Source organism: Macrobrachium rosenbergii, chromosome 4, assembly GCF_040412425.1.
Source record: "Macrobrachium rosenbergii isolate ZJJX-2024 chromosome 4, ASM4041242v1, whole genome shotgun sequence".
Classification (NCBI taxonomy): domain Eukaryota; kingdom Metazoa; phylum Arthropoda; class Malacostraca; order Decapoda; family Palaemonidae; genus Macrobrachium; species Macrobrachium rosenbergii.
The window spans coordinates 63,217,582-63,231,939 of record NC_089744.1 but is presented as its reverse complement, the minus strand read 5'-3'; the positions used below and the strand labels follow the sequence as shown (position 1 = coordinate 63,231,939).

General features: G+C 36.1%; 1 protein-coding gene across 3 annotated transcripts in view; it reads right to left on the bottom strand.

Annotated features, from left to right (window-relative positions):
- The window catches only part of LOC136835067 (teneurin-m-like), a 555,645-nt gene that overhangs the window by 348,077 nt on the left and 193,210 nt on the right, over window positions 1-14,358 (bottom strand). For all 3 annotated transcript variants that reach the window (XM_067098230.1, XM_067098249.1, XM_067098240.1), the window contains exon 2: window positions 2,744-2,986. In XM_067098230.1, the coding sequence (XP_066954331.1) occupies window positions 2,744-2,933 (190 nt within the window). In that variant the 5' untranslated portion in view covers window positions 2,934-2,986. The remainder of the gene's footprint in view (window positions 1-2,743; window positions 2,987-14,358) is intronic.

The following is a 14,358-nucleotide window of genomic DNA, read 5'->3' as shown; positions in this document are numbered from 1 at the left end:
AAGTTGGATGATATCAGCGATAACGTGCACTATCGCCAAGTTGTGAAATTTCCTGAATGTTTGGGAATTTTTCTGTTTCATAGCCAAACGGTTAATGTGGATCATCAAAGAAAAAAGACAGTCATGGAATGGCAAATACTTCAGAGAAACTGTGCTTACTGGTGGAGTATTTCCTTTCCTCAAAGATCCTGAAAATGTGTAATCTGTTGAAGAAGTCACATTTTTGCGTGATAAGGCACCATGTTTCAAGGCTCTTCAGACACAGGAGCTGCTTCGAGACAGTGGTATTGATTTCTTCTCGTCAAGTGAATTTCCAGGTAGCTCCCCGACCTTAATGTGTGAAAACATTGGTAGTATCTTAAAGGATCGTGTTGAAGCGCGCACAGTGAACTATGATGGTATACCAAACCTCGACGACCTGGGAAGAGAGGTGACCGAAGTGCTCAGCGAAATGGAGTCTGAGTCTCAGCTTTTTTGCGATTTGCTGAAATCATACCCCTCAAGAATGCAGGCTGTGGTACAGGCAGATGGAGGCCACACAAAATATTAAATAATCAGAGACAAACTTAAATAAATACCTGTTCTGAAATACTTTGCTTTTGTCCATATCAATTTTAGCGTATGATGTAGAGGGGTCTAATTTGAAACACCTATATATATATATATATATATATATATATATATATATATATATATATATATATATATATATATATATATATATATATATATATATATATATATAAAGCAGTCTTGTGTGTTAGTAAAGATTAATGTTGTATTAAGATTTCGAAAAGAATAACGGTTAAACTCTCGCAGCAAAAGTATCACAGCAGTAACCCTGGCGTATGCGAAATATTACGAAATGTAACGTAAGGCTTACAAATCCCGCAAAAAAGAAAGACTACAGGCAGCAAGGTTGGATTAGACTAGTTTTGTCGTAATACTTTCGAATTCTTGCTAAAATAGTTCCACTCTGCTCCAACCGTTAAAGGATTTCTCTGAAGAGAGAGAGAGAGAGAGAGAGAGAGAGAGAGAGAGAGAGAGAGAGAGAGAGAGAGAGAGAGAGAGAGAGAGAGAGAGATCATTTCCTTGAGTAAAACTTCATATGAAAGAAGTTTTATCAGTCTTTCCCCCCCTCATATCTGCCGCAAGAATTTTGGATCTTGCAAGCTCTGGAATTGTACTTGGAGTGAAACCTTAAAATTTCCCAGGATAAAGCAAGAGAGCTACATTTACGTTTTGCAGAGAGAGAGAGAGAGAGAGAGAGAGAGAGAGAGAGAGAGAGAGAGAGAGAGAGAGAGAGAGAGAGAGAGAGAGAGAGAGGAATAGTCAAACTTCTGCCGTTTCCTCTAAACCTTCAAGTTTACCACAGCAAAATTTGGGAGGTAAACAATTAATATGAAATTCTTGCAGTTGGTATTAATAATAAAAAAAGAAGTATGCAAGCACATATCTTGTCTTAATAGTCTAAATTCTTTATTTGATGCATGCAAAGAATACATTGCATTCAGTCTGTGTGCACCCTGCAGTATTATGACTAAAGATGCGCAGAAATAATAATAATAATAATAATAATAATAATAATAATAATAATAATAATAATAATATAAATTGAATTTTGGATTCTTTCTTGCCTATAATAATAATAATAATAATAATAATAATAATAATAATAATAATAATAATAATAATAATAATAATAATAATAATAATAATAACGCTTTCGACAACGAAACCTAACCGTAATTAGTTAGTAACACCAGTATATGAATTGAATATTTTTGTCGAAATCACACCCTTAACATTTCAAAATCCTTGAAATTCTTTTACAATTATAAAAAGTATATTATACATTTATAGCAAAAAATATGCAAACGGGATGCATATTTACAACGTGGAATCTCTGTCATCTAGACATCTATATAAGTTTCACATTACGGCTCTGTTATTCAACACAACAAGCACAAACGAAGTTTGGATTTCTGCACTAATGTATATAAAATAAACGTATTTATGATGACGAGTATGTAAATGTATTTGACACAAAAATGAAGCAATTCACATACATGTTTTCTAAATAGCTCGTACATAAACATATCTCACGGATAAATTAAGGAATTCGAATAAACGCATTTTTAATAGCTCGTATGTAAACATACTTAACAGAAAAATTAAGGAATTCAAATAAACGCATTTTTAATACCTCGTATGCAAACATATTTAACAGAAAAATTAAGGAATTCAAATAAACGCATCATTAATAGCTCGTACGTAAACATATCTGACAGAAAAAATAAGGATTTCAAATAAACGCATTTTTAATAGCTCGTATGCAAACATAGTTAACAGAAAAAATAAGGAATTCAAATAAACTTACTTCTAATAACGAGTACGTACATATATTTCACATAAAAACTAATTTTTAATAGCTCGAACGTAAATATACTTGACATAAAAATTACGGAATTCAAATCAATGCATTTTTAATAACTCGTACTTAAACATGTTTGTCAGAAAAATTTAGAAATTTAATTAAACATATCTTTCATATCTCGTTTGTAAACATATTCGACAAGAAATTAAGGAATTCAAATAAACGTATTTTTAATAGCTCGTACGCAAACATATCTTAGATAATAATAAAAAAGAAAAGACAAATATAAAACTATATTCCCTAAAAAAAAAAAGAAAATTGCCGGCCATTTTAATTAAACGTTAGAAGCAGGGCTTCTCCACTTACCCGAAGGAATATAAACGTTGCCCGAGGGTGTTCTAACGAGGCAGGAAGGCTCGAACTCCTCCGGGTGAGGCTGTGAGCCCTGGTACTGTACAGGGGGGCCCTGGTGGTACTGCGTAGGTACGGCTTGGTATTGGGCGGAGGTACCGTGCTGGGGTCCAGAGTGATGAACACGCCCGTTCAGACGCGACATATTGTTGCTGCGTCCCCCTCCCCCAGTCCCCTCCCCGTCGTTGAGTAGCCCACCTGAAGGCAGAGAAGAAAAAAAGACATTCGAATTAATATAAAGAATGATTAAATGTTAACTCGTATTCCGAATTATATAAAAACCTCCAGGGCTTCAATTATAACTCGTGTTCTGGAAGATACAAAAACTTCAGTGACTTCAATTGTTCTTCCTTCGTTGCATGCACCAATGTTAGATGTTTTCCTGACTAAACTGGTCAGAAAATTTCTGTAATTATATATACTGAATGATCATCAAAATTCTGATTACAGCACAATGCAATAAGATGGGGCTGATGAAAACATGAATTAGCACAGTGAAACTTATGATCAAATTCAATATTAATGTAAGATGAGCTTCATGGAAAGATGAGTTAATATCATGAAAATGGTGATCAAATTCAATTTATTTACCAAGTCCTTCAATATCGTTCTTTTTCATAATACCAAGAACTAAAGTCACACTTTTGAAAAACAAAATATACTTGATTCTAAATTCGCACGGAACGGAATAATGTCCAAGGCAAGATATTTTGTGATGCAACCCTTTCAACAAGATTCCTAAGAACCAATACAGAATGTATATAGCACCAAATGACGTCAGCAATACAACAGATGCTCTTCTACTCTTTCTCCTCCTCTTCTTCAAATGGCAATTTCCTTTTTTATTCTTAAAAGCTACAATTCAAGTCTTTCAAAAAAACAAAAACAAAAAATACAAACACGTCAGTAATAAACTTTATCTGGGGCATCCTTTTCACAAGATGACAGACGACGGATCGTTAAAATTACTTGCTAAATCACTATCCATATACAGAAACGCGTCAATAATTTACCTCACCTGGGGTATTCTTCTCACAAGATTACAGACACAAGTCGTTAAAATTATTTTTGGAATCAATACAGAACACAGAACACAATACAAAACACAATAGCAGTAATGAGGTTGCATCGGATGTATGTACTACAGATTCCCAACGACCCCAACAACCCCAACCCCCCCAAGTTTCCCAAAACAAACTCGTAACGTCCCTCTCGCATCGCCCCCGAAATAAGACGTTCACGCATCGGAAAAGTCAAATAAAACAAGGCCATGACGCAACTCGCCACTTAACAGATATCAGGAGAGATTCATTTATCCAAAAACTCATAACGGTTCTCAATTAAAGCCTCCGACCGTTCTAAATTGGAGTCATTCCGTCCTTTGGCCTCATTTTGTCATCGGTTTTCCTTCACAATGGAATTGGCTTCGTTAAGCAATACGATTGAGGACAATATCATTGCCTTAAATTCATTCGCCCGGCAGTTGTTTACCTCACAGACGGAGAGATTGAGAAACAAACGATCACATAGCCCAGAGAGAGAGAGAGAGAGAGAGAGAGAGAGAGAGAGAGAGAGAGAGAGAGAGAGAGAGAGAGAGAGAGTCCTTTGATCAATGCCGAGTATCTCGACAAGACTTTGTTGCCTCTTTATTAAAGTTTGTATATATATACACATATATATACATATATATACATATATATATATATATATATATATATATATATATATATATATATATATATATATATATATATATATATATAATTTTAAAAAGTGTCAGTGCGGATAGGCTTGGTGCAGAAGCCTCCTTCCACTTATGATAAATTCTACGGGGAAATCTTTACAGATTTCACTTACTTGAAGAGGTCGGATTAACATGCAGAGAAATAATGTATATTACATATTCTTTCAGAATCCTACCGATCGTTGGATAACATGAACAAGTTTAGATACCTCTCTACCTAGTGAATAATTTAACAGCCTCGCCATCATCCAAATTGTTGCATGTCGAATAATGGAAATTACAATAATAATTCTCTCTCTCCCCCCTGCATTATTATCTAGTATATTAAAAAAATACGTCATCTCTCTCTCTCTCTTTCCATTTATTACATAATTCACTCAAAAAGAGTACGTAATCTCTCTCTCTCTTGTATTTCTTAACTAACTAATTTAAAAAATACATCAGAGAGAGAGAGAGAGAGAGAGAGAGAGAGAGAGAGAGAGAGAGAGAGAGAGAGAGAGAGTATTATTAAAGCGTTAAGCCCCATGAGTACTTTAGTCACTGGGGAAAAAAAGTCAGCTTGAGAGTAAGAAATTAATGAGTCTTAAAAATAGAAAAAAAAAAATATAATAATCCTACGAGAAACCACGAAAGGAACGAAGAGGAACACGACGTCATAAAGAAGTAATAAAAACCGTCTTTGAGAAGAGGAATCCCCAAGAGCACCCTCGAAAAGTGACACAGTAAATGCCCAAATGTTAAATGACTCAGGGCGACTAATGACGTATCTCTCTTTTAATGGTAGAAGTGTCATCGCTCTCAGCTCAGAAGTGAAATTGCTAATTACCTAATGCTTTGTGCCAGGCCATTCATTACAATTAACTTGACTTCACTTCAAGACAATGGGCGGGGTAATATATCATTTACGGTCTCTCTCTCTCTCTCTCTCTCTCTCTCTCTCTCTCTCTCTCTATCTCTCCTGCATCTATTACCTAATTCATTAAAAAAATACGCCATCTCTCTCTCTCGCTCTATTTATCTCTCTCTCTCCTGCATTTACTACCTAGTTCCTTAAAAAATATGTCATCTCTCTCTCTCTCTCTCTCTCTCTCTCTCTCTCTCTCTCTCTCTCTCTCTCTCTCAACGCGAAACCAACTGCACCGGTGTTACTTTACTGACATTCCCAGATTGTCAAAAAAGAATTTCCAGCTCCAATAAAATATCCTTAAAATATTAGGAAATAAACATCTCGAACCATGAAAAAAACCATATAAAAAAATCAAACAAAATAAAAAACCTAAACAAAGAGGCAAAATAAAACCACGGCACGATGATTCTTTTTAGCGCTCTTAAAACTCCCACCTAAAATATAAAAGGCAACCACAATAAATGAATATATTCCCCAAGAGTAATTTCGCTGCGTTTTGCCACTAAATTAGACGCTGGGATATTTAAACCAGAAAAAAGTTTGTTTCGTCTTTTTATTCTGGTACGGTAAATTACGCAGTCAAGAACAATAAGCATGGAGAGAGAAATGATGCAAAAGAAATAAAGACAGGAAAAGACGGAGGCGTATACGCATGCGCGGCTGTGTAGTGTGATGAGCATAATTGTGAGGTTATATTATATATACATCATTTTTATGATGCTCATATACGTGCATACATATAGTGTAGTGAACATTGATGCATTGATATACGTACATACTCTCTCTACACTCTCTTCTATATATATATATATATATATATATATATATATATATATATATATATATATATATATATATATAATTTCTGAGTACGTTGCCTCGTTTTAAACGTAAAAGGTTGTGTGTGCAAACTTGAGCTTTTTAAGATGAAAACGCAAGTTTGCGGATCTCTAATACTTGCAATGAATACAAATGTTTGCGTGGATGCAAGCAGTACAAAGCATTAATAACATATTTTTATGCATGTGAAATGGAAAAAAAAAACTTTTTTTGTGTGTATTTATGCATAAGCCTTACTAAACATAACGTCTATGAGCGTGTATATGCTTTGCTAACTCTCAAAGGACTGCGCGAAAGAAACAGTAAAACATAGAGCCTTATTTCCCAAAAGCTCAATAGGTTCTAGCTGGATGTAAAGGAATTTTGAAATTGTAGAATTGGTTACCTAGGCAGTCAGGACCGTAATCGTCCCAGTGGACTTTTGCTGACTAAAGAGACCTTCGAGGGCGCTCTAGACACTCGTCTAACCATAGGAATAAGTTATTTTTTCTTTGTGTGTGCGTGTTTTTCATCTGTAAAAGAAATCGTTGTGTGTGTGTGTGTGTGTGTGTGTGTGTGTGTGTGTGTGTGTGTGTGTGTGTGTGTGTGTGTGTGAGAGGAGAGAGAGAGAGAGAGAGAGAGAGAGAGAGAGAGAGAGAGAGAATACTTACCAATACCTGAAAAATGACATCGAAATATTTTTTGTGAGTTTTTCCATCTGTGAGAGAGAGAGAGAGAGAGAGAGAGAGAGAGAGAGAGAGAGAGAGAGAGAGAGAGAGAGAGAATACTTACCAATATCTGAAAAAAGACAATGAAATATTTTTTGTGAGTTTTCCATCATTAAAATAAAAAGCTGTGAGAGAGAGAGAGAGAGAGAGAGAGAGAGTCTTACCAATACCTAAAAAAAGATGAAATATTTTCTTGGTAGAATTATTATTCCATAAAAACCAGGTGGGTTTTATAATTTCAATCTAAGTTTAGTAAATAAATATATTGCACAATACTCAGCTGTGATTTCATGAAAAGCAACAATGAAATGTAATAATTACAAGACACGACATAAATACTAACAACTAAAAGTACGCCCCAAATGACTAGCGTCAATATGTGTGTGCACAAAGTCTGTTCATTATGCGCATGTCAAGGACTGTGAACATTCGGAATAAATAAAGAAATTCGTCGGTATGCTATCTCAACGATAAACCACAGTGAAATATCATAAGACCTCGAATATTAAATTTTGATATCATTACACACGACAATCTTTGTCTTGGCATAAATAAAAAGCTAAAGTATCTTAAAATAACATGCCATCATATACTAGGATTAATTTCAGTTAACTTGTGAAATGAACAAGACTAAAAAAAAAAAAAGGATCAAACTACTTAAATACGCAGCATTTGGAATATTACAGCGGTATTACATGTACTTGTTTGGAGAGAAGAAATGTATACTTTGATGTTCTGAAAGCAAAAACGCCTCAACCTCATCTAAAATTAGTTTTAAACTAAATCGGTTATTTTGTTCCTTTCAATATTCCAGAAAAATAAGACCAATTAATGGGAGGAACAAATACTTTACAACTTCCAACAGCAACTCAAATGCGTTATCGCCTTTTCTTCCTTCTGTCCATTTCTTAGAACGATCTGAAGAGTAATCTGGCTCAATGTTCACGAAACATGTCTGGAAATCCCAGTTGCGAGAAATGAAACGCTCCACTGGGGAGATAAAGCGCGATTTACTCCTCAGTATATCAATATACAATTTACGACCGAGGCTCTGTCACACCTCCCCCTTTGTTAAGCTCTTTAGCACCCAATTAAGGGAATGGTCAGCGAAGCTTAATAAGTCAGCGCCCCTCCATGCTGTGCGCAGATCATTTTGTCCCTAATCCCTTAATCCACTTCATAATCCTAAACGAGCTGCACCTTAAAGGCAGAAGCCAAGGGCGCAGCAACAAGGCAGACACCGTGCAACCTTCCTTGCCCTGCCGGGTGCAGCTCAAGTGGGCATATGGGCAGGGAAAACCAATCCGCCTTATCTCTTCCGTTCGACAAAGAGGATGAGGAATAATGGAAAATGGTCTGGGGGAAACCCTACACGAATTAATTCTGAATTGCACGCTGTGATTCGGAGGCCAAATTCGAGATTAAGTTATCTTGAGTCCCGCGCTGGATAACCGTTTTGGTTATTATTTGTTCTCGTTGTCGTATCATAACGCCATAACCAAACGGTTAAGTTCCGCGGCTTATCGCACACCGTTTTGCCATAAAATGCCCTTGCATCTTCAACAACAACTTCTCCTGACTGCCTATACACCAAATACAAGAACGAAAGTCCTATGCAAAGGAGTACGGAGCCATACCACACGATTTCCCAGCCCTCTGGATTTCGGACAGACGTACTGAAGGCAAAGTTGTATTGCGTAATTCGACAACAACTGGGTGAGGAGGACTGAACTTTGTGCAACCCAACAATTATGCCATTTCCATTCCGAATTTATTCCATCACTTCGTGATAAATTGATCTATCACATTTTGTTTGGTATAGATAATAATAATAATAATAATAATAATAATAATAATAATAATAATAATAATAATAATAATAATAATAATAATTTGATACGATCCAATCTGGATGAACCCTGATATCACCAACATGGAGGTTTCTTATTGACGAATAAAATTGTGATCTAAGATCATAAATACCAATACCCCGTCTCCTTATAAGTGTTATACACCCAATTAACCCTCACTGACATTAATCCAAATAAAACATTTGGAACTGAACCTACTTCTTTTAAAGGAACCTTAGTCTCGCCACGTCCAAATAGGAAATGGTCAGGAAAGTAACAAAGATAGCAAAGATAACAAAAAGAAAGAGAAGCAAGCCGCGACAAGGATAACACCAGAACGAGGAGGCTATGCGGAGGATTTCAGAGGGATCTCCGTTTCATCCTGTTCCTTTTGGAAGATACAAAAACCTATCCCAGGGGGAAATAAGCCAAGCGACAAACATGGTTTAGCCCAATCAGACCATCCCAATCCTGCACTTATTTTCGCCAGGAAGATGGAGGAGGAGGAGGAGGAGGAGGAGGAGGAGGAGAGAAAAAGAGTGAGAAGGGGAATGAGGGTATGGAAGGAGTGCGACATCAAGATCCTGATAAGGATTCGAGATAAAAGGGTGAGAGAGGAAGGAAAGGTCTATGAAAACATGAAAATTCAAGTTAAATAAGGCATACCTTCTCTCTCTCTCTCTTTCTCTCTCTCTCTAAAGAGAGAGAGAGAGAGAGAGAGAGAGAGAGAGAGAGAGAGAGAGAGAGAGAGAGAGAGAGACTGTGTTTGTTCCCTGTCTGTGTTGCATAGGTGAGTACACAATAAGCTCCTCTGTTAACAAGACTTTAGGCCTAAACGAGAAATGAACACCTTTATTTCAAAGGCTGTTACGTGTAATACAAGATGGGACAGTGATAGCAAAGGTATTTCCCAAATTTCCATGTCTTACTCACTGGACCATAGAATCCCTATGCAATCAAATTACATCCTTCACAATTCCTTCAAGACATCCCTAAATATGACAGGATTCCACGTCTTACCCTTAATAAACTTTTAGAATGTATATATAGAACCTCTATAAGACAAGAAGTAAACTGAACAAGAACTCTCTCTCTCTCTCTCTCTCTCTCTCTCTCTCTCTCTCTCTGTAGTCTTTCTCCCTTTATCTCTACCCCTCTACTTTCCACGACTAATCATTTCCACTGCTGGTGTTTGATACAATTTGGTAGTAACGAGGCAACGCTAACTCGGCACAACCTAACGAGCGTGGAATCCTCAACGAGACTACGAGCCAAGGCACGGGTATAGGGACTGAGCGCGCGCATGCGGGCGCAAACACACACACACACACACACGCACACACACACACAGGCATACTCACATTAAAGGGAAAAAATCTTATTATCCATTTATTCTCTTCCCTTTTCCCTCGTTCTAGCTTACTCGCTGCCTCTACGATTTTGTATTGGTGATCATGAGAGCTCATGAGATTGTGATGTTTGCTACGTAACCTTTTTCATGTGATGGCAGACGAGTTTTAGTGTTATTCTTCTCTCTCTCTTGGTGGTAGGATTACAGGTCAAACCTCATACAGGGAAAATATAGCAACGTACGCTGCATCTTTTACCAGTCTTTTTATTAATTTAATTTACTTTTCTCTTGTTAATAACTGACCTGTTCTTACTGTATTTTCTATTACCTTCTGTTACTTCTTTCAAACGAACACCATATTCTTTGGAAGCTTGAGTTTCACATCAATGGCCCCTGTGAGCTTGTTTCTTGAGAATAAGGTTCATCTTTTAATAATAATAATAATAATAATAATAATAATAATAATAATAATAATAACAATAACTGCTGTTTCAACGGCATTTAGCATGTAGAGAGTCTCCTTTATTCTTATTATATTCTTCTTGTTTGCAAGCAGAGAATAAATAGAGAATACTGTCTACAAACTAAATGCCGTTGAAACAGCAGTTGTTTTCAATAACACTGCCCTAAAAGAGGGACTCCTTCCAAATTATAATAATAATAATAATAATAATAATAATTAATCTGAACATAAATGCTACTACAGTGCACAAAAGGCAATGTATAATCATACAAATAACACGCTTTACCCTCGGCTCTGAACAGTCAACCATCGTCCAAGCGGAGATACATCCGCAAGATAAACTGCAGTACTGACTTTAAGGACCTCTCTTGATTTACATCTACCTCTCACCGGTGGGATGTGATGACGTTGCCTTTCGGTTGCAAGAAGAGAGAGAGAGAGAGAGAGAGAGAGAGAGAGAGCGTGCAACCCAAAGCAAAGGGGATTCCATACTATGCATACGAAGGACATTTGAATTCCACCGTACTGGTAGAGCTCGTCAAAGGAATTTTCATTAAAAGGATGAAACGAAGTTCCTATAGTCTGTCAGTCAAGGGAAGGAGGAGCCGCGGAAGAAGAAGAAGAGAAAAAGGGATACCCATAGCCTAAAAGAGAGATTACAACTGCTTGAGAGGTGGTGCAATTGCCAGAGAATTGGCTAAACTTGTCGAAAAAGGGGGGCCAGGGGATAAGAATCGATTAACATAAAACAAACAGGACGTTGGATAAAATGGCTGCATTGTCAAGAGGGAAGGAGGATTCACCGACGAGACATCGCTTAATGTTTCATCCAAATTCGACATAAAAGAAAGACTTGCAGTGTCTGAAATAAAATGGAACAAAAATGTAACGGGGACGGATATTTCTTTCGAAAATTGCTTCTGAAATAAAATGGAACAAAATGCAATGGAGAAGAATATTTTTAAGGAAAACTGTTGATTGCTTTCTAAGGTATAGGACTGTCATCGAAAATTATTTCTGAGACAAAGAGAAATGTCTACAGGAATACCCCTTCTGATAATAAAGAAACACACTGATAAACTATAAAATTATTGAAATGGGTAAAAACACAAATCGACTAACACAGAGATAACTCTCTCTCTCTCTCTCTCTCTCTCTATCTCTATATATATATATATGTGTGTGTGTGTATATATATATATATATATATATATATATATATATATATATATATATATATATATATATATATATATATATATATATATTTTTAGGTGGTGTGTGTGTGGGTAAAAACATAACAAACGTAACGCAAATCGACTAACACGCAGATAATTCTCTCTCTCTCTCTCTCTCTCTCTCTCTCTCTCTCTCTCTCTCTCTCTATATATATATATATATATATATATATATATATATATATATATATATATATATATATATGAACGTATATATGTGTGTGTGTGATGAGTGTAAACTTGGTATAATGTAGATATAGTAAGAAAACCCGTTTTATCATAAACGACAATTCCCAGGAATCTGGTATTCGGCGAAAGGCAACTCAAAATTCAGCTCTTCGTATGTAAACAAAATATCATTAATCTTAGGTCTTTCTTTGTGCGTGCTAGACTATGAGAACTTGAAAGGAAAATATTCTCTTAGTAACACAGAATGTTTAAGTAAACATTTAACAAAGAATATTTAGGTAAATATTAATTTCAGTGACGAATACGACAGAACAGATTAATATCCTTTTTTTTATATCATGCAATGCAACTTTCTGTACAGCTTTTCTAATTACACATCTGCTACATAACCTCTAAGCCTCTGGCTTAATTTTGTTCTTCGCATATTGCGTGTTAAAAATGACAGTATTTAAGCAGCCTTACTGGAACTAGAAGTTCATTCATTTTACTCTTTTTTTTCATTACAGAAAAAGTAAGTATACCTTAGTTTTACCAGACTACTGAGCTGATGAACAGCTCTCCTAGGACTGGCCAGAAAGATTAGACTTATTTAACGTGGCTAAGAACCAATTGGTTACTTAGCAACGGGACCTACAGCTTATTGTGGAATCCGAACCACATTATCGCGAGAAATTAATTTCTACCACCATAAATAAATTCCTCTAACTCTTCACTAGCCGGCCGGAGAGTCGAACTCGGAAAACTGTGGTTATTACTTACGTATAGTGTACATGAAAAACTCACACTTTTGAAAATGAAAGTTTCCGTATTATATTTTTTCCTACGATTGTGAAAACAATGACAAAAGCTTCCTAAAATTTGTATTCTACTCTTACATTAAAAAGTGCAGGGTTAAATGGCTCTCCTGCGTTCTAAACCAATCACAACCTAACATGCCGCCAAAACCTTTACCCGAACATCAAGAAAAGCAACTTTGCACCCCTGGGAGGGAGTCAGTCTTCGCTGACGACAAGAGCCTTTACGCATTCCAAAGGAAAAGAAAGTATTGGGAGACAGCGGCACGGCCACGTGTGCTTAATACTTTTAAGACTGCGAAACAAAACCGCCTTCGAATCACATGGTTTCATAATCCAATCGAGTCTCCCTTGACAGTGATTGTTCCCGGGCGCCGAAGGGGAAATAAATGAATTTTCGGTGACGCTTACATGGGACACGGAGGGGAGGAGGAGGAGGAGGAGGAGGAGGAGGAGGAGGAGGAGGAGGAAGGAAAATCTCGGCCAGATGGACGTACACACACACACACACACACACACACACAAACACACGCGGGGTGAGAAGTCGATGGAAGAATAAAAGTGAGCTTCGTTTACACAAGGATTTCGCTGGACGTCCAGAATCCGTCAAAGACTAAACCAAAACAAAGGATTACCCAAGACCTTCCATTTTGAGGAGAACAAAAAGGTAACAAAACGATCTCACGTCCATCCTTCATTCATTTCAAAGGAGGGGAAATAAATTTTCAAGCCCCGAGCCAGAATAATTACCAAATGAAAACTGATATTTAAAACCAAGAGTTTATACTTCTAATTTAAAAAAAAAAAGAAAAAATAAAATTATTATTTTGACTTTCCCCGCTCCAAAAATGTCCTTGCTATGGTAGGAGGGTCCGAAAATCGGATTTCCACATATGCAACAGAGACACTGCCACTTGATACACTGGACAATCTGGAAAGACTCGAATATTCAGAATTCGACTCAAATGTATACAGGAGTAGCTACAAGTAAGGTGGATATGCCTTCAGATTTTCGTAATAAACAAATATCTAGTGTGATTTTAAAACAAATGTACACAACACGAAGATATATGCAATTCTTTAAATGAGGTTCTCCCAAAAGAATTTTCCCACCCCGTTTATTCAAAATGCGAATATAATACACAATAATACACAACTGAAAACTTACAACAAAAAAAGTGACAACAATTTCACAGGCAAAAAATACAAGATTTTTATCTTTTAATCAGATTTACTAATAAAGAATGGAAAACCAAGCTCACCATTTCAAAAAACTAGTATGTGATAATATACATCGGCAGACATATTATCATACGAACTACATCAATTCATTCATGTGTATTACCATTGCAATTAGCCAATGATTACTAACAAGTGTTTCACAGGAGCATATTTACTGTAGGAAGATATATATATATATATATATATATATATATATATATATATATATATATATATATATATATATATATATATATATTATATAT